The sequence below is a fragment of the Ambystoma mexicanum genome, chromosome 2q (assembly GCF_040938575.1).
Source record: "Ambystoma mexicanum isolate Mex_15411 chromosome 2q, UKY_AmexF1_1, whole genome shotgun sequence".
Classification (NCBI taxonomy): Eukaryota; Metazoa; Chordata; class Amphibia; order Caudata; family Ambystomatidae; genus Ambystoma; species Ambystoma mexicanum.
The window spans coordinates 1290947087-1290968736 of record NC_090924.1 but is presented as its reverse complement, the minus strand read 5'-3'; the positions used below and the strand labels follow the sequence as shown (position 1 = coordinate 1290968736).

Sequence of the window (21650 nt, the reverse complement as noted above, 5' to 3'; positions counted from 1 at the left end):
CAATACATTTCTCCCTAAAATTCTGCCCTGCAATAATTCCCAAATTATTAACACAGCAGCAGGGGTTCGAATACTGATGCCAGCACAAAAAATATCAAAGTGCAAAAAAACAAAACAAATATAAAGTTTTTACAACTGCACATGCATCACCTATTTCAAAAGTTTTAAAAGTAAACGGAAGGGGGCCATTGTCAGATAAAACCATAAGCAACATGCACAGCAACAAGCTGGCTTGCTGTTGAGAGGGCACACTCTTAAAACATAGCTCTTTCCTTCTTAGATGAGGAAAGAAGGAAAATTGATATGGCTGTGTAATAAGTGTTGATCTAGGCTTAGCCTCTTGGAGCGTGTCACTACAGCTACGCGCTACCGTTCCGCTCCTCTTTTGAAAGGGAAATATCGAATTCGAAATATTTTTTGTGTCCCTAATGCCTTTTTTTCAACAAATAGAATTTTTTGGAAGAACTACTTTAAAAAAAATGGACTCATTTTTTAAACAAAATATTTGCTTTTATCTTTTATCCCCGTGAAAAATCGTTTTTATTCGCAATTCGCCACCCAAGCTAATTTTATGCCAGTACCATCCAATTTGCTGTTTTGTTGAACACAAATCACCTTTCACTGCTTTTCACCTGTTAATACTTGTGTTTGGTGCCATCTCTGCCCTGGATGATTTATGTTGGTTGTAAATTATTCAGCTATCATCAAAATAATCAATGATACTAGATTCTAAGAACATGGGGCTAAGTCTATACTAAGTTTATGATTCAATTTCATGCTTACTGATGGCTGTCTGCTGTTGATTGAGGTATGTGAGTTAGCCAGCAAGTTGCTCTGGGGAGTTAAGTGCTTCCCTCTGACATTCATAGCCACCCTGCACCAACAAAAGATCAAATCCCGGCAAGACTGGCTCAATCCTTTATCTTTGACAGGTCAACAAATTGAATACCATTAAACCGGGTAATGACAATACCTGTGATGTTAGCTAGGATAATGTGCTTTTTTGGGATTATACCACAAATGACCTGTGATTTCACCCTTCTATCTCCTGGATACCAAAAATATATTTCATATCTGTGAAATATATTAACTGAATGATATGCAGTCCTGTGCTTGTAATGTGTCCTTTTATGTGTAATTCTCTTAAAATGTCAAAAATGCACTTGTCTATCTCACAGATCACACCTGAAGGCAGCCATTAGGGGTAATGTATTGTATTTCACATGTATTCATGTGATCAGTCTAATAAACAATATCTTTCCCAACGTGATATTTTTCACTGGTTCCACAGCCCTTGTTCACACGTTTTCACATAGTTTGATTCTGAGTATATATATGTTAAAATCGATGAAATATTTGTGAATCTTCTCATTTGCAAAATATATGGAATTCCTTTGACACAGTGTTCCCATTTTACTGGCCTGCATGTACAATATTATTGAGTGAAGGGCAGGTTATCTAATGACTGTTGAAAAATAGTGATTGCAGAAAAAAGTCACATGCTTGAAAATTCCTGCGGTTAAGGTAATAGGTCAAGCATTAAGACCTCATTGAAGTATGATACATTTAGTCGACACTTCGTAAAAAGTATTAATTAATATAGCAATGTTTACTACAGTTTCCAATTGAAGTCTGATCTGTTGGTATACATACATTACAGGGCCTGCAGTAGTTATGGTTAAGTTGCTCAACTCATAAGAAGAGCACCTTTTGGGTGGCTTATAACTTTGCCACCATGGAATAATCCTCACGAAACTTTGTGAAATAAGTATATGGCCCCGTCAGATCGATCCAGCGAAGTCTGGTGAGGTTTCATGAAGGGTGGGCATAGTTATAAGGGGGCCCCAAAATGTGTGGTTTTTTCCCATAGACAGAATGGAAAAAAGATTTTGCTCATGCCTACAGCCCAAACCGCTGGATAGATTTTCACCAAATTTGTAGCAAGAGCAGCGGCTTGGTCCCAAAAACGTTCTTTTGTAAATTTGGTCTGAAATGACAAAAAAGTATGGCAAATAAAAATAGTGATAGCTGGGTTCGGCCCGCAGACTCACTTCACTGTTCAGTTCAGGGATGGGCCTCTGATTGGTCTAGAGGGTGACAATATGTCAGCAGGTATCGGACGTGCCTGCTGATTGGTCAATAAAAACATGAGGCGCATCAGATTTTTGGAAACGCCTGTCATGTTAGATTCACGGACATCCGCCGGTGTCCGCAAACATCACGGTAAAAACATATTCAACAACACAACATTGCACTTGTCAAACTAATGAAACAATCTCTGGGAAGGTGAGGAGTTATAAGGATGGGATGGGATATTGCCTTAAAAAGCCAAAAAACGGCTGTCTTTCTTCTCCGATTCCACAAACAGTCCGGGGCAGTCCTGTGATGTCCGCAAATATATTAGATGTTCGAGGGCATTTATGCTTATTTGTGCATTACAGGTTTGGTGAAAAGCAGTTTTTGGATGGCTTATAACTTTATAAGTTTTAACTATTTTTGGCGCCACTCATTGAAAATGCATGGAATTTTCAAATTTCATTCTAAACCTGATTCTGAATGGTTTGGAATGTATGGTGCTGTTTTGTCAAGAGGGAACAAAATGATAGGGGGGGGGCAAAAGATTGTAAAGGCTTATACATGCAGTGCCATTTGACTAATCTGCACAAAAGATTGCAGAAATATTTTAGATCTAGACATTTTTTACAAAGATTGGTGTTTTTTTTTCAAGAGGGCTCTAAATTAGAGGGGGTGTCCTCAACATTTTCAGATGGCTTATAACTTTGTTGCCATTTGATAAATGAGGAAAAAAGTTTTCAGAAATATTAGAGACCCAACCTTGAATGTTTGTGCAAAGTGTGAATGGATTTTGTCAAGTGGTGGCTACGTTATATGACTATTGTTTGTATGTACATTTTGACACTTTTGTTGAAAAAAACTAAACATGGGAAAACATGTTTAAGGAGCATTAGCAAGGAACTGAAAGCATGGTTTTGCAAATGTGTCCATGGTTTATTTTTTGACAACTGTCATAATGTAGGTACAACAAATTGTGATATACATTTGGTGACTGAGGTATAGCCTGTGGCCATGAGCAGTGGCCAGATTGTCTGGGTATGGCATAAGGTCATGGCCCGGACAATCTGGCTACTGCCTATGACCACGAAGGACGACCAATGGGGATAAAGTGGTCATGTCCACCAGGGACTGGCTATGTGGTAAAGTTTTTCAAAATTGGGATAGTTTTGAAAGGGGAAAAAAAGAATTGCGCGTGGTAATATGGTCATAGGGTTCTCTATACACCTTCTGCAGGGTGCCATGGAAAGGGAAGAGGGGCTCTGTACATATCCCTCCTTCCCATTCCATGGTGGCCATCTTGGAAAAGGATTTTCATTCCTACATTGGGTCGCCGTGCGCACCCCGGTCTAGGAAGAAAAATCCTTTTTTTTAGCACCCCAGGTTACCTCTTTGGCTACCTGGGGTTCTAATGGCCTGCATCCATCATTGTAGGGGCTGGAACAGGGGATAACTGGCGAATTTCTGAGGTTTTTCAGTTTTACTTGTAACCATACCATCCCTTTAACAAGGTTTTTTCATTGAATATACATACACACACATATATATATATATATATATATATATATATATATATATATATATATATATATATATATATATATATATATTAGGCGTTTTATACAGCAAAGTATTGGTTCCATGCAGAAGCAGGGGCCCTTACAGTGAACCCTTGTGTAGCAGACACACAGATAGATCTCAAACATGAGATGCTACTTATGAAAAAGAGATCCCAGAAAAACCGAATGTGAAGGGAGGGCCCCACAAGAGTATAATTGGGAGAGTACTAGACAACAAATTGTCAAAATGCTTTTACATCCTTATAATGCATTCAATGTATTTACATTGCATGCACAGTGATATCAAGTGGTTAAAATCCGAATTGCATGATTTTTGGTCGTAAGTCCGCAACATGGCAGATCGCAAATGCTCCTGCACAAAAAAGCATATGGAAATATTAGTTATGTACATGTAACTACAAATATGTACTTTTGGTACTTTGCATGAATTCATCGAATCTAAGAGACCCAAGCAGCGAAGGTCTCTTCATGCGGCAAGCGTTACTATAATTTAATTGCTTTGGGTGCACGGGGAGGATATGAATATGAAAGGAGACTACTGAGGATATAGGGGTGGCCAAGTCCCTGCCAGCAAATCATGTCGAGAACACTTGTGGATGGGTGGTTTGAGGTTGCCGGGAGATTATGCAAGCCCAGGAAGCTATTATGTGTCCAGCCAGACCAGATTTTTGGTGTGGGACTTAGATGCATTCTAATGGCAGAGGTGTTGTGCGATGTGAAATCAAGTAGTGAATGATTACAGGTGCATGGCGGCGGGTGACCGTGGCTGCGGCTGGATTCCATTGACATGGAGTGTGATACGTCTAATATGTGTGACACATTGTGTCAGAGACTTACCGTAATAGATGATTTCCCTGCTGTGTTTCCATGCTTAAGTAAAGATTTGGAAAGTTTTCTCTGTGAAACGATCTGCAAGAAAACAAACACAACATTAATAAGAATTACATAAAACAACTGGAATGCATTTCAATGCAATCTTGAGGGAAGTGTAATGTTAACATTCTGCAATGGGATTCACGACAGTAGCCCAATTGCAAAGAACGGGCATGTTGCACCCCAGACTTTTAGATCCTGACATGGTTAAACACACATATCTGCCTACATTTACAAGGTGTGTCTTCAATTGCTTAAAATCATGCTTAAAATCATGTACTGAAACGTTTCCACAAAGAGAGAGTGTGTCCCCAACTACTCCAACATGCCCATCATTTGTACATCTTAAAAGGAAGATTTTGACGAACTCCGTCCCCCAAAGACATTGCAACATTTAGGCAGCCTTTGGAACGTTCTTTATGTAGCATTGGGCCTCATTACAACCCAGGCGTTAAGGTTTTTAGCAGGCGTTAAAATGCAAGGCGCTAACACCGTAATTTACAGTGCCATAATTAGCGCCTTCCCCACTCCCATTATGCCCTATGGGGCAAAAATAGGAATGGGGAAGGGTAAATGGGGAATGGGGATTTACCGTCCCACTCACCTTGGAATGGGGCGGTAAATCCGCCATCCACCATGGTGTAAACGGAGTTTACACCATGGTGCTAAAGTAGGGAACTTACCGCCTGGGTTGTAATGAGGCCCATTGTATTTATCTGCTTCTGCATCACTCAGCTAACACCTAACAAGAATAACTAGGGATGAGCCATAACAATCTTGAGGGGTGGCTCATCTGTATTGGGTGACACAGGCACTGCCACCAATTATGGACAATACATGTCAGCACTACTGGGCTGGCACGAACTATACAGGAACACGTGGTTTCCCTTTGAAAGTTGACAGTTCTAGGACCTTTGCTCGTATGCCTAATGGGCCATACAAGGCTGCATGCGTTTTGCTTCTCAACCTTCCATGGCCCATTGAAGTTGCATGTACTGCCAAAGGTGTGTCCTGTGGCTCCCTGCACATTCAGAGGCACAAGGGTGCCGAGACGGAGGCGTTCTGGCTACAAATGTGGGCCATATTAGAAAGTGGTGTATGGTGGCATCTTGAGTACAGAACAGGGCAGTAGCTGTACCTAAGAACAAAACATGTATGTGTATGTAAGTATGTATGCATGTATGAATACATGGATGGGTTTGCATATGTATGTGACCATGTGATTGAGAGACTTTATGTTGTATGGGAGATTGTAGGCTGTATGAATGTGCATGCTTGTTTGTTTGTGTCTTACGGCAGGGAGCATGCTTCTGCTTTGGGGGAAGTATGGGGTTGGAGGGGCTAAAGTGCTGCAGCAGCAGACAGTATGCCATGTTTCCTTAGTGTGGCCTGGCATTTTGTTTTAGCATCAATGGTAAAGTCAACATGAGGAGCGTTCTTCAAATGGCTGTACTGGCCTACATTGGTGCAGACAGTCTGGACATATTTTCGTACTGTGGCATAACATTTTTACTGGCATCAAGTATAAAGCCAACATGAAAAGTGCTCGTATTTGGTCATACTTGCCTACATTGGGGCAGCAAGTCTGGCCGGGCTTTAAAAAAATGCCCAAACTTGCTGCAGCATGTCTACGTAATGACATTTCTTAGTGGCATTAAGGGAAAGCCAACATTAGTGTTCTTTTGTGGGATTCTGGCCTATATTGGTGCAGCAAATCTGGAAATGTTTCTAACTCTAACTGTAGCATGCCATTTTTTACAGGCATCAAGTGTAAAGCCAACATGATGAGTGTTTGGGATGTGGTCGTGTCAGCCAGTCCAGACTTTTTTAAAACATATCCAGAGAGCTGCAGCAATGTAGCCCACTTTCTTTCTGAGAAATGTCATCATTTACTGGCATCAAGGGCAAAGCAAAAATTATGAGTGTTCATGCATGCCTTTATTCACATACATCAGAGCAGGCAGTCTGGACAGGTTTTCTTACTGTAGCATGCAAGTGTTTACTGGCAAATCCGACAGGAGTCTGCTCTTAGATGGGGAAAGTAGCATTTATTTGCACAGGCAGCGTGGGCATGTATGGGCTTAGCCAGCATAACGATGGTTCTATACTGGTCTATATCGTGGAAAAAAGCATCATGAAAATGTATTGGAAAATGTTTCAGTTCATTGTTTATGACTTGACATCGATTGGATTTTTTCATGAGTTACTGTACAAAATTGATTGCAAACTGTGTGGCTTCTTTTCCACTTTGTCTCAGAAATAGTGCTGTAAAAGACATCATTTGAACCCATTATTTTTAACGTTTCCTCAAGCGAGAACTCCCTCGTAATGTTCTGTCGCTCATGTATATTTGTGGGAAACATTTGCACCCCTCCAATTAAAACATTCATGAACACCACTGACATAGATTTCTTTCTAAAATGGTTGGATTTGGTAGCAATGCCATGCTTAAAATATATTAGCCAAGCATACTGGAGGAAGGAACATCTCTATGTTGTGATATGCTATATTACACTTCTGAGGCGCACTGACAACACAAAATGACCCCTGGCACTGGTGGAAGGAACTATGTTGCAGTTGTAATCCGGTGTCAACTAACATATAAATAAGTACACACTGAGCTTTTCGGCAGGTATAAAATGGTCCCCAGTTTCCAAAATGTACCGTGGTAAGGAGTCTCTCATAAAATGGCCGCCCCTGAAACATCTATGTCCCAGCAGGTTGTATCGAAAGGCGCATCCTCCAATATTAAGTTGTTTTCTGAGCACAAAATCCAAGTGAAAATCTACTACATGACCAGATGGGTATACAGCAGTGGTCCAGTCAGATAAAAGCCCTTATCGGTCAGACGCAATGTTTTAATTTGGATCCAATGCAAAAAAAGTGCATTGATGTTTTAGTCAGAGTTCTGGTGGCAGTGTTTGGAAGCTGTTGCCTGTCATTGAGGCCACTAGTTGGTAGGTATACATATATGCCATTGCCGTAGGTCAGTATAGAATGGACCAGTGCCCTGATGCCCTGCAGTCTGTGTAGAAAGCCCTAGTAGATTCGTAAAAATAAAAAAGTGTGAACATCTGAGATGCAACAGAAATGCACCACAAATGCACCAGAAATAAATGTTCCACATTCACTGAAGTGTGTCTCTCAGAGATGCACCAGTTTATAAAATGAGTGCAAAAAGTGGACAAAAGATACCCACATCGGGTGGAAATCATGCAAATGCGCCAAATGAGTCATGCATAGGGAGAGTGACTACAGAAAGTGAGCGGATATGCACCAGAAACCTCATTCACAAAACCTGAGCACAGAATGTGCTCCAAATATGCCCTTCAACATTTGCTCCATTTGAAAGTGGAGCATGTGGACGAGAAAAGAGTGCAAGTGACCTATCTAACCAAAGCAGCCCACAGTGCACCACAGTCACAATGAAAAGCACAGTATAAATGTACAGTGCAGAGAGAAGGTATTATGCCACTGCACTGTCTGATGAGGAGGGACATTATATATGGGTGGATCGCTGTATTCCAAGTAGTTGATGAAGAGGTCACCCATAGGTACCAAGTCCCACCTGATATCATACAGTATATGTTGAGTCAGTGAGGGAGGGACCTTACCACATCCATGGTAGCCCATGCCATACCACCACTAGTCAATGTACTGTCATCCCTGTATTTCGTTTTAAAAATGCTCCTTCCATATCACCAGTGGGTCATGGTGTTGATATCATAATCCCCACAGTCAGGGCCCAATGCAAGTTCTTCAACATGATTGTTACATCTACCAGGGTATACATAGGTAATGCCACATTATATATGTACCAGGGGAGGATTAGTGAGGGCACTGGATGACATAGTACTGTGTGTTTGTGTTGCCATTAATTGCACCCATGTAGCCCTTGTTGAGAGGCAAGTGAATACGTCATCCAGAGCTTCAGCCCCTCCCCCGGCCCAATACCACAGGTGAGAAACATTACTCACTAAGACCACCATACCACCCTTGTCCCAGGCAGGTACAGCAGAACATAGAGGCAAGTTAAGCTGAAAATGGCAAAAGTGATCAAACTCATATTATAATCTTGCATGTACATGCATTAGATATGAAGCAAATGTGCCCTTAACATGAAGAACATGTACAATAGGTATTATATGCATTTATAAATGAGGATTACTAAGATAGCATCCACCAGACATGAAGAACACTAACATAACCGATGTATACTCTGAATGCAACATTAAAGACACACAAATACTCCTCACTAACATAGAGAAACAGGTATAATGGGGCTTCCATCTTCTCCAAAATGGTAGCTGCAGCATGAGTTTAAATAAACAAAGGCCCCAACACTTCGAGAGAATAAAAAATGCTAAATCCACAGAAATATAGAGACGTGCAGAGCTCAGACAGTAGCTACCAACCCGATCCAAAGTTACAGTGAAATGAACGAGGATAGGAATAGCAGAGAGTAGGTATGAGATATCAATTCCCTGGATGCAAGCAGTATACTCCCAGATTAATTAAAAGTACAACCAGTCACTATTAATCAGGTGCAGTAAAATAGCAAGCCAAAAGACTCCATGAAGATTAACCCAAGAGTGTCTCGAGTGGCAACAGAAAACACAACACTTACATTAATATTAGATAACATCTCAATAAATACAGGATAAAACTATCCCAAACACAGTCCCAGCACACATGACTCACAGCTTAGACACAAACATGGATAGGAAACCTGTTGTACTCCCTACACGTACACACAAACATGAGATGTCGGGAAAGGCCAAGTACAAAGACATCACCCTGGCTCATAGCCTAGGAATGAGGGATGGTAACTTTTTGAATTGGAAGAAAAGCAATCCGTGGTCCTCTCTCCACCTAGACTCCGTCTGGCTCATGTCCTTATGACTGTCATGCCTTGCCTCGGTTTGCGCTGAAGATGCTGGCATTTCCAACCCTTTCGGAGCCTCCTTCTGGTTTGCACGGATGCCATTCCTTTCCCATCGCAAGATGACGACCGCAGCAGACGCAGCACCCATTCCACCATGGTGTCCTTTATGCTTCTTGTTTTGCGGACCAGGTGCTACTTCTGGTGGCAAACAGAACGGTGAGCTGTGCCTTATTGCATTCCTACATTGTTTCGCTCCTGCTTCTCTGTGTTATTGAATTCCCTAGTCTTCCAGCCCATATCGGCTTGCTGCTTCTCCTGGCCTTTCTCTCCTTGCGACTTTCTCCTTGTGTTATCCAGTCCGTGTTTATTTGGCTGCATTTCTCTCAATTGTTGGACTCGCTTCTTCTTAGCTTGTGTTGCTGCCAGAAGACATCCACCACCTTTGGGTATGTCCTGCTGACAGCAATAGCCCCTTGCCTTTGGATTATCAATCTTCCAGAAGAGGATATTTCTCCTTCAGATTTCTTCCCTCTCTTGGCTGTAGCCTCTCTTGGCTGTAGCCCACCAACCCTGTCGGTATCATTCCTGGGAAAGGTGGCTTCATCAGATGGCAGGGCATATTTCACTAAATCGAAAACCAAGGCAGTAGAGCTAAGGCCTGGCATTGACAACCTTGGTGTTTGTCCAAGGTTGGTTAGCAGAAAGCCAACCTATCAGAGACCCCAGTGTTATAGCACTCATGAAGTAAGGTGCCAACCAATTACCTGGTGTAGAGATGATTTACTTTTTTCTCCATCAATATAGAGGTGGTCCCAGGAGGCCCAATCAGACAGCTACAGCCCAATTAGGTGTTTAAACCCTATAGAGTGGATATGTAGCCACCACTGTGAAGCTGGAAATGCATCGGAGGGACAGGGCCTCCTTGTCCTTTACTGCTTTTTATCGTGGGTTCTGTCGTGTTTTCCGTGCAGGAGTTCATGTGGGACTCATGGCGGTGCAGCTCTCTTTCTTTTGGTTTGGTGAACGGACCCGTGGGATACCCTTACGGCATCCATGGGTGGGGGTACCACCCTGTGCCCCTAGTGTATGTTTTTGGGCACCTGTGGGTGGCCCACAGAGCAGGGTATGGGCTGGTGGCAGCCCCATGCTGAATGTGACAGGTGCGCGGCGTATCCTCCATTTTGGGATAACCCGGCCCTGCCATTGGGATCAGTTGATTCCTGATGGAAAACAAGATGGCCCCGGTGGCCTCTTGCTTTCTATTACCCATTACCTTGTTTTCCCAAAGTCCTGGGAAGCCCTGACTCTGTCCCTTCCCCCTGACTGGCTGTTGGATGGAAGTGCCATATATGGTGTTGTTGTGAAGGCCCAGTCATACTAGCTGGAGCCTTCCCAGTGATGTATGTTGTGGGTACCTCCTGTGGGTGGGACCTGGGTGAATAGAGTGTGTGACGAATATGCATTCTGTGTTGTGGGTGTCCAGTATCTGGTGGTTGACACAATGACCGAGACAACCCTGCCCGAAACCGGTATGAATGCAGCTTGGAATGTTGAATGGCTCGGTACTTGTCCCAATACACATAACTTGTTGTGAGTGTCTGGAGAGAAGTGAATGGCCTGAATACCTCGTATGCCTGATTGGCTGCCTGCCTGCATGAATGCCCGTAGTCGTGATTGGATGCTTGAGTGTGACCCAGCGGAATGAATGGGAGATCAACAGTATATCTAGAGACCTCTCACTGCTAGGAATCGTGTTCAGAAGCTGAAGTCCACTACGACGAGTAACTGGATTAACTGACGCTTGAACCTGAAGCCCCGCTGGACGAGAAGAATTGCTGTTGTTCTCCTTCACAATCTGAAAGCTGCTGTGCCTCCAAGGACTGACCCAGAGAGGACCTGGTAAGGCGCCCTCTTCCCGAGCTACGAGGGACCATCGTGCACAGCTGATCTTTGCCAACACTCTCCGGTAGACAGACCTTCGACAGGCTGCCGACCCGATAGGGGGACTGCTGCGGAACTCCAAGGAGAAGCACTCGGACTGTTGTCTGCCACTGTCGACGACTGCCGTCGCCGACCGGAGCCGCCGTGCTCCCATTTGCCTAAGAACTTCAACTGATCATCGGACGCTTTCGTCTGCATCGGCATCCACTTGTCTCCCGCTGGAGAAGGCCCGACGGTCGACGCGCCGAGGAGCATCCACCGGTTGGTTTCCCGCCACCTAAAGACCGCAGAGACGCTGACGACTCGACGCCCTTGCTGGGCCACAGTTCTTCATCATCTCTTTGCGGTCCAGAACTGTTGTCACCGAGGTGCCCCGCACGCCTCTTCCTTCTGTCGTCGACGAGCACCGCTAGGAACGAAGCTGCCACTTCCGTGCCATAGTTCACCCTGTTCACCGCCGGATGTTCGACGACCCGTGACTCCCGCCTTAAAGGGAGGGCACTCAAGAAGGGCCGTCGATTCCCCGACACCGAACGCCAAGTTCCCCGACACCTCTCGACGATCCGTGGCTCCCGTCTGAAAGGGAGGCACTCAAGAAGGATCGGTCGGTGCATCGTCGGAGAACTCTACTCCACCAGGTACATTGGGGGGGTAAAACCTTAATAGGAAGAAGTAAGACTATCGGACAATATATGGACTGGGCTTGTGCTATATATCTTTATTTACAGGTTGCCCAGGTGGGGGGATCTCCGCACAGAACTGTGCCTAGTGGTAGGGGCCAGTATTCTGCCTATTGTTTTAACCATCTAACGTTCCTGCCTATCTCTATTGCTGGTTTACTCGTTATTGATCTGTGTGACATTTTAACCGTACAGTTGATGCACTTTAATGAGATTTGATAACATTAGTGGTACCACTCTAGACGTGTATATATTTGTCATTATTGACTTCCAAGTACAAAATGCGTTATTGTGATCGTGTACATACCTTTGAATATTAATTATATAAAGACTGTGTTTTCAGTAATACAGTGTGTGGACATTCCTTTGTGAGGGTTCGGGGGCTACACTGTACTTAAGAACCAGCCCGCATCACCTCCTGAGAAGCTAGGCCTTGATTGCTCGTCCATTGCTACCGAATAGAGAATCTTGGCTGGGGTCCGCTGTGCCTCTCCTCTACCATATAGGGCCTCATTACGACCCAGGCGGTAAATTACCGCCTGGGTCGTACCTTTACCACCATGGCGTAAACTATGTTTACGCCATGGTGGTTGGCGGACTTACCGCCCCATTCCGAGGTGAGTGGGGCGGTAAGTCCCCATTAACCCATTTACCCTTCCCCATTCCCATTTTTGCCCCATAGGGCATAATGGGAGTGAGGAAGGCGTTAATTACGCCACCGTAAATTACGGTGGCGTAATTAACAACAAGGTCCCTTAGCGCCATGGATTTTAACACCTGCTAAAATCAGGTGTTAAAACCTCCATGGCGCTAAGGGACCTCGGAATCAGGCGGTAAGGGTCGGCGCTGTTTACGCCGCCGTAAACCCCTTACCGCCTGGGTCCTAATGAGGCCCATAGAGAGCGGAAGTACAGACACCCCCTACCGGTCTTTACAACCACCAATAACCAATCCCCATTCCTTATTCCCCATAGGTTTTTGTAAACTGATAAAATGTGATATCATCATTTATGATGAAGTTGTACTACTTATATCATTGTTTGCAATGGAGGCGCTGAGAGTGGGGAGATGGTAATGATTGTATGCTGTCCCTGCTTTTTTGACTGATAATAAAGCTGGTTTTTTCTTTTTTCCATGCACTTTGCATACTTCATCTTTGAGTCTGGTTTGGTTTGATTACAGGTTCTCTGGGCTATTTGGAGCTATAGAACACGTACAGGAATGAGAGGACATCACGAAATAGAGCACTTTACATGTGGCAGTCTAGCAATCGCACTGCCACTTTACACCTCGCCGTGATACCCTGGGGTCTGGGCGAGCAACAAATGTAATAAATAAATACGTAAAATAAAAATAAAATTAAAATACACAATTTTATGAATTAAATGCATACACCTACTCTGACATCGAAAGGCAATTCCTACTAGTTGATGGCCCCACTATGCCGACAATTTATTTTTTGCCTAAAATGCATAAAGAGTTCACTGACATACCCGAAGGCAGACCTATTGTAAGCGGAAGAGGTGGTGTGTTTGAGCCTGTTATCATATATATTAATGAATGTCTTTTACCTGTGATGCTCACTACACCTTCATGTATACGAGACAAGATGCAACCTACTAATGGTCACTTTGGATGTCAAATCATTGTATACCTCGATCAAACATGACATGGCCATTCAAAGTATTGATTACATCTTTCGCCAAACCTCTGCATCATTTTATGATCATATTGAGATGCTTAAGCAATTTGTGGTTCACATTGCAAAATAATGTTTTCCTTTTCAATGATGTTTACTACAAGCAGCACATCGGCATCGCCATGGGTGCTAGTTTAGCACCAGCACTGCCGAACATTTTTATGCATTACTTCGAACAGGAATTTGTTTTTTCTAACCATGCATTCAAATCACACATTTCTCTATGGAAACGTTATATAGACAATGTTTTTATGCTCTGGACAGGCAACACTGAACAACTTTATTTATTTGTCAATTTACTCAATTCCAACACATGGGGCATCCAATTTACCAGCACTTCCAGTTACAATACCATTGATTTCTTAGCACCCTTTCTATCTCAATCACAGATTGTCGGTTTACAACCAGAACCTTTCACAAGAGTACATCTGTTAATTCAGTTTTACATGCAGATAGCTGTCACAAGAAGCAAGTTATCGCCAACATACCTAAGTGTGAATTTGTTAGAGCCCGACGGAACTGTTCATCACCTCAAGACTTCAATATTGAAAGCAAACCTATTCAATCAAGATTCATCCAAAGAGGGTACAATGGCAAACATTGTGAAGTCACAGCAAAAAAAGTCAGCAAACCTAGGAGAGATGAATTGCTGCAACCAAAAATTGGAGCTACAAGACAAAGTCCTAACAAGATACAATATGGACAGCCATTTACTTCACACTATTATGAAAAGACACACTTACTACAATTGGATGTTGATATTGCTAAATGGGTAGACCAATTTCACCTTTAGCAAAGGGATCACCCTCAAAAACATACTTAGTGCCTCTTTTATGCACAATACGGAGCGTCAACCAACATGGCTAAATCAAGACCAGTTTAAAGGATTTCACAAATGTAGCAGCTGTTTGATGTGCCCTTATGCTTTCAAAACCAAAAGTGTCCTATTCAATCCAGGACAAGAACACAGGATTGATTCATTTATCAATTGCAACACCAAATGCACTCTGTACTGCATCATATGTGACAGTACCATCAGACCCCTTAAGATTTGAATCAGAGAACACCTGTCCACCATAGCAAGTCAGGATGCCAAATATCCACGAGCCAGCCATAGGCAGAAATTTCACCAACTGGATCTGAAACAGAATATCAGATTTGTAGGTCTGGCCAAAGCAACTTTGCCCCCCCCGGGGGGCAACCTAACATTCTTACTTTGCAGGCTTGAAGCTAGACTTCTTTGTCAATACAGGACTGTAGAGTGCGGTCTTAACTCTGACCATTAATTAGCTGTCTTTCTATAGTCCATGATCTTTGACTTAGTCTTTCATAACTAATCTTTATTATCTTCAATCAATTGCAATTAGACTACAGGTTAGTCTGTGCCTTGGACCATGTGTATTAATATGTACACTTTCGCTACTTAATTAGCCACTTCAGTTAGGAGCCGGGTTGCCTCCCATGCCATTAGAGACCATGGGACCTCCCTGGTCCTCTTAACATCAGACGTCCAGTTTGTTTTCCATCCACAAATCAGATTAATTTAGAACTTGTTTTCAGAAATGGTGATGCAATGTCTTTAATTCTTTGCGACTGCCGTGACTTTATCAAGATATGTTTAACATATTCGTCAAATTGGCAGATTTTCACTAGCCTTTTTTGCCCAATCTTTAACCTACTAAGCATATGCATTTTCACCTTATCTATAATAGGTTAGGAAGTGCCAAATCACTCCAAAGAGCCACGTATCTTACAGTGGCCGATCTGCCGTCTATTAAGCTCCACCACTTCTAACACTCACCCAAGATGGCGGCTCTAAAAGGCAGACCGAGGGAACGCCGTCCGCAAGCTAGCTGCCTCTGGGAATATAATGAGGTCAGATGGCGCGGCGCCCGTTTGGGGATCAGTTTCACATGTAGCAGACCACCGGGTAAGGATTTGCTTACAGTTCCTAAGACCCAGTGCAGCACACTGACGAGTTGTCTATTATTACTGACATTCGCTTTGTTTATCTTTCTGTTTCCATTGCCCAACTGGGACTATTTACATTATGGAACTGCTCCCATTGTTACGGTTATCCACACATCTTCACCTTTGACGGTCCGGACAATAGTAATACGTATTCCGCAATTGCAAGGAATAAAAGGTTTGCGCTATTGTATAGTTACTTTGTATATTTGAATTACTAAATTATAAAAGCAAGACTGCTCCTATTGCTTCGGCGGTGATTTTGGCAATACAATTATTCTAACTCCCCTCTCATTCATATTTTGAAACCTTCCAGTGAAATCAGCCAATAACACGACCAACCACACCAGATCTATTTCAAATATAAGGTACCCAATTTTTAATCATATGCGGTCTATCAATCGACTCAATGAGTGGCGACATAACTGTCTAAGAATTTCGCACTAGCGAACGCTATTGTCTCTAATGGATTAAATTGTTTGTTGCTTCTCTTCTTTCTTGTCCTCCTCCTTGTACTGATGGATTTATCCTTGTTCAACCATGGCTCCTTCTCCAATTGGCATGCACCATATTCACAGTATTTAAAACTTTATATATACAAAAAATGTTTTTGTTTTTCAATTTTGCTCACCTTTTGTTTTTTTGCTCATGTTACTCTTGAATTTTTATGTGTGAAATGTATGTATTCATCTGTGTTATTGAACAATGAAATCAAAGCACGCATGTGTTAACTCATGGGTGATCTACTTGTGGTGGTGTATTGTCACCTTCCCCTACTTCCCCCGGACATGGCTGCCCTTACCATGTCATTTGCTTCAATTGAACCCCTATAATACATTGTTTGATTTAACCTACCTCGGTTTGTGTTGAATGATATTTCACATTTAATGTGTATCAGCCTCAGAGGAAGAGCAAAGATTGCTGGAAACATTTGTCAGGCTGCATATGTTCGCATTAAATAATGGGTGGGGCAGGTTCTCTATCCTATCCCTCTGGCTCAAGAGGGGTGATGATCTTGTTGAGGTGGAATTTTCCAGCAACGGTTCTGTCAATGCATAAGGATTCAGATAGGAGATTTGTGAGTGCCGTATTGAATGTGCAGGGTTCAGACTTGGAAGTGTGTAATGTTTACGTACCCACATGTGGGATTTTGGAATTCTTTGGGAAAGTTGGTCAGCAATTACAGAGTGTGGGAGTTCAGGACATGGTACTGGGTGGAGCCTTTAATGAAGTCCTGGATCCTTTCCGGGATCATAGTAGCAATGGTCAACACCAGGAGTATAACAAAAGGAATAGAGAGGCTTTAAAGCATTTGATGGCAGAATTCAGTATGTTGGATGAACAGAGACTGGAGCACCCATTTGGGAGGGAGTATAGCTTTTACTCTGGGGCTCATAAAGTGTACTCACAAATAGACAATATTCTGACAGCTGCTATTGTGCTCAACCTTGACAAGGATGCTGAGAGATGCAGTCAATTAAAAAGGAGAGAAAGGAGCTGGAACGCTGGGTGGAATGTGAATTGTAGCAGTAGTAGGCATGAGGCTGGCAAACCAAGCGGAAGTGGGAGAACGAGAGGGACGCTGGAATGTGGAGACAGCAGATTTCACCTGCTTATTCTGAGAGGGTCCTGTTCCCCTAAACTCAGCAGTGGAAGGCGTGCAGGAGAACTGTCTTTCCCCATGCGTGCTTGATTGCTGTGGTTGCCACACAGAGAATGTGCTGTAGACCAAGGCAAGGACCAGTGGTCAAGTCATGGGTCTCAGGAGAGAGACGGGTTCCAAAAACATGTGGCTGGGCCAGAGACACCTTCATAGAGGAAGGGTGTTGGTCCCTAAGAAGCCAGAAGCAGTACAAGTTGTAGAAGAAGGCATGGAAGCAGTGCGACCCGCACAGCAAGTGTCAAAGAAGCTAGTGAGTGAAGCACAGCATTCTCACAAATTAAGTGAGCATTACCGGCAAAAGTATTGAGTTCCATGGTTCACTTAGTTGAGATTTAAAGTGTGTAGAAGTTGTTTGTTGAAGCTAAAATACTGGAAAAACTGAAATGCAGCACTTGCGTATAGCATGAAAGTCATTTTACTCATGGGAGAAGCTAATGCTAATTAAAACATTATTCCATCTTTAAACCTACTGTTACTGCCTGAAGGAGTGGTTGTGTGTCACTATTAAGAGGAGTGAACGTGATACCTAAACTTGGATACCTAAACTTGTTACCACCATTGTTGAAGGCTTTAACTTTTGAAAACTATAGTAACAAGTGGTCTTGTGTGCCTAATTGTGATTCCCAACGGAGGACTGAACTCCATCCTTCACTTTTACGGGAATACAATTTCATAACAATCTTTAAACTTTAAAAATGCCATCAAAGAGTGGTTGTCTGTGGCTAATTGTGATTCCTAGGGACAAACTTAACTCTATTCTTTACTTAAACGTGGCAAACCTTTCATTTATAGGAAGTTAAAATGCATTTTCTATTGAAGAAGAGAACACACATTGCCCAAGTCAAGAGTCTCCCCATTCTAACACTGACACCAGCCTTTCTAAGAGTTCAAAAGCCACCTAATTGTGCTGTGAAGTTAATAACAGTTTAATTGGCTTAAGATACAAGTGTGAAAGCATTACCTGAAGTTAAGAGAGTGGCACCAAGGCTTCTAGGTAATTACTTGGGCTGATAACAGACAGAAAGGTGCAAGTAAAGTTGGGAAATGGAAACTGACTGTTTCTAACGACTGTTCTGGAGTTGACACAATCTGTAGTGGCAGAGACTGTGCAAGACAAAGAGAAGTGAGTCTCAAAGGCAACACCGGGTTGTTATTGTAGCAGACACACAAGAGATGCAAAGAGGCTGCCCCTTTTGAAGAGAGTTATTCAGAGGAAGAGTGACTTACCTACTTGAAGTTGTTGAAGTACTTTGAAGAGTATCTTGTCGAAGTCTGGCGAGAAGTATAAATCATTGAAACTGTGGTAGTAGTCCAAGTACTGGCACTGTAGCGTTATATATCTTGAAATAAGTGGAGTACTGGGAGACAAAGGTGACTGTTCTCATAGTGAAGTTGACGAAGTGGAAGCATCAGCACTGAGAAGTCATCTTGACAAATGTGCCATTGTGAATTCTAAAACTGTCACTAAGACAATATTAACAGCTAACCAAGAACTGTCTATCCCTGGAAGTTTTGGATGTTGCATTTCTTTTGAACTGTGGCAAGTCTCCTTGAAGAGGTGACAAAATGTTGTGGTTGGCATAACCATTAGTGCTATTTAGTGCAAGTGGAAAGTGGCTATTTCACCAAGGAGAAAAGATTTGCTATCATTGGAACTTTGGATAACAAACTCTTAGATTGCATTTGAAACATCAAGAACTGAGCTGAGACATTTCTTTATTTGGTTGAACACTAACAGAATTGACCTTGGATCCCGGGGAAGGGAAATCACCCAGGACATTTGATGGATATTCGGGGACTGTGAATGTTGTTCATATTATGTTGCATTGACATATATTTTCTCTACATATGCGTTGCTTAGTGTGAGGGCAGTTATCCTGTGTTAGTGTTTCCCTTTAGCTTTGGTTAGGCAGGGACATCCTCAGCAGAGTAGGGATAGTCAGGCATTTTTAATATATTTCTTTTGAGAAATAAATGTCATATGTTGATAAATCATCAAAGAGTTGTCTGCCTTAGATTACTGACCCCTCACACTAAGCATATCAATGCCCTCCACAGTCTTGACAACGCTGGAGCTCACCGAAAGGCCAGTTACTCATTCAGCCGCAATTGCAAAGATATATAGATATCAAGCAGTACTGTAATATTGTGACTGCAAATGCCAATTGAAACGCCCAAGAAAAGAAGAGCGCACAAGCCTCATAAAAAGAGCAGTGGCTTGAAACATGTGTCAGGCTGATCTTCAGTTCAATAAATCACATGCCATCTCGCATTGGACATCTAGACACGTGCGCAGCATGAATGCATCTGTTTTATTAGCTTCTCAAATTATGGAGTATTAGGCAGTATACCCACGCCACACACTCACCTGCTGCGACATCCCCAATAACTTGTGTACAAGCGCTTGGGTCTCTAGTCTTTTCATCTACAGTTTTGTCCTATTGTACACGCACGTGTACCCATAGATTTTGGAGATGGGCCTACACTTGGTAACATACTATGGAAGGCGTGCATTGCATGAGCAATCCTGACCGTGCACCACATCGCTTTCATAATACAACCTCGGATATTTTATAAACGTGCACATAAAGGATGCGTTGGACAAGCGCAAAACTGGAAGAAAGTAGCACAGTACAAGACTGGGCATAACTATTCACCTACAGAAATGTGGTTTGGTGGTAGTGTGTAAAGTGGTAATACAGGGACAGGAGCCATTGTGGGGGCGGAAACACCGTTCAAACTCACTGAAAGAGAAGTAGGACCTAGAAACTGTGCAGTTTATATTCCATGCAGATTGAGCTTTTTGTGTTCTACATAGAAAAGACATTTTCTCCAATTGTTCATTCTTCCACATTTTTGCATATGTTATGTTATGCCGGGGGAGGGGATATCTACTAATCATCCAAGATAAGGACACTATGACACTGACTATGACACTGACTGAGATTGAGAGGAAAGCATTTCGACTGAAGAGAAAAGAGATATGTTTTTAAAGATTTCCAAAAACTGAGATGCTTGTCAAGGTTCCCAAAATGTTGAGGTAGTGAATTCCAGAACCGCCTGGCTCCAACACTTTTCTAAAAAAAAAAAGTCTTACTTTTTTCTAACTTAACAGAGTTTCTTTCTCTTCCTAAGTGAGTTGGAACACAGTTCCTGAAGTTGGGTGCCTTATTACTCCATGTCAGAATCTGGTGGGAATTAATGTGTCCTCTCCTAAAAGGATGGTGTTGGGCAATAATTGTGGAAGTATCCAGGCTTCAGTGCAGAATGCAAAGTGTCTTGACTTCAAGACTCCTTTTCGTAAACGGCTTTACGTTCAGCAATGTAATTATTCCATTCCTTTAGGTATAAACCCATTCAGGATACTCTGTTTTGGATGAGCCCAAATTGGCAAATCAGGGATATGTTCAGGCCTAGGTACAAGCCATTACAGTAACCCAGATTGGACATCGGAATCTTCTGTGTCATTTTGAGATACAATACAATCTTTCTTCACAGGTGGAGTTGGAAATGGTAATTATGTGCAATTTCTTTTATTTGAGGAAGGAAGGATGAGTTTAAGATGACTTCTACTGCTACCTTCTGCAAAGGCAAGCCCTGAACCCCTGCCCTGAGTTGCACAACAGTCTTTGAAAACCTGATCACCCACGACCAAATGGAGGCAAGGCTCCCCTCGCAAGAGTCCCAGATTTCGTGTTGACCACTCTGAAAGCCACCCAGCATGCTGCAGCATGCATTATCTCAGGGCTAAGAACATTCAACCGCATGACCGTTATCCACAAGGAGCTGCACTAGATACCCCTTCATGTATGCATCAACTTCCAGACCGCAGGCATCAACTGCAAAGCAATCACAACCAAAATAACACTCAACCTAGCGAAGACACTCTCTATCCCCAGAGGCCAGTGCACCCCTCGAGGCTACAATATCATCAGAGTGGAAACAATGAACTGCATAAGAGCATACAACAGGAAACAGGACTTCCTGCTATTTATCCGATATCTGGAGAGAGTTACTAGCCCAGGTAAGATTGACCCCTCCTTTATAGACTTTAGGAAGCTCTTGAAGACTATGCTCTTCCAAGAACATCTCACTAATCACACCACTCTACCTCTGAGTGCATCCCATCTGTAACTCGCTCTGTCACTTTCCCACCAAGCGTGTGCTTTATACATCCCTTACACACATACATTGTTGCTCCCCGCAATATCTCTAATATGCTAAGCTGGTAGAGATACTGTGCCAGGCGAGGATGTGAATAGAACATCGATTTGGATGAAAAGCACTG

At 42.8% G+C, this 21650-nt stretch overlaps 1 protein-coding gene across 3 annotated transcripts in view; it reads right to left on the bottom strand.

Annotated features, from left to right (window-relative positions):
* CPNE4 (copine 4) overlaps positions 1 to 21650 on the bottom strand; it is a 1706709-nt gene that overhangs the window by 768419 nt on the left and 916640 nt on the right. For all 3 annotated transcript variants that reach the window (XM_069648719.1, XM_069648721.1, XM_069648720.1), the window contains exon 4: positions 4491 to 4562. In XM_069648719.1, the coding sequence (XP_069504820.1) occupies positions 4491 to 4562 (72 nt within the window). The remainder of the gene's footprint in view (positions 1 to 4490; positions 4563 to 21650) is intronic.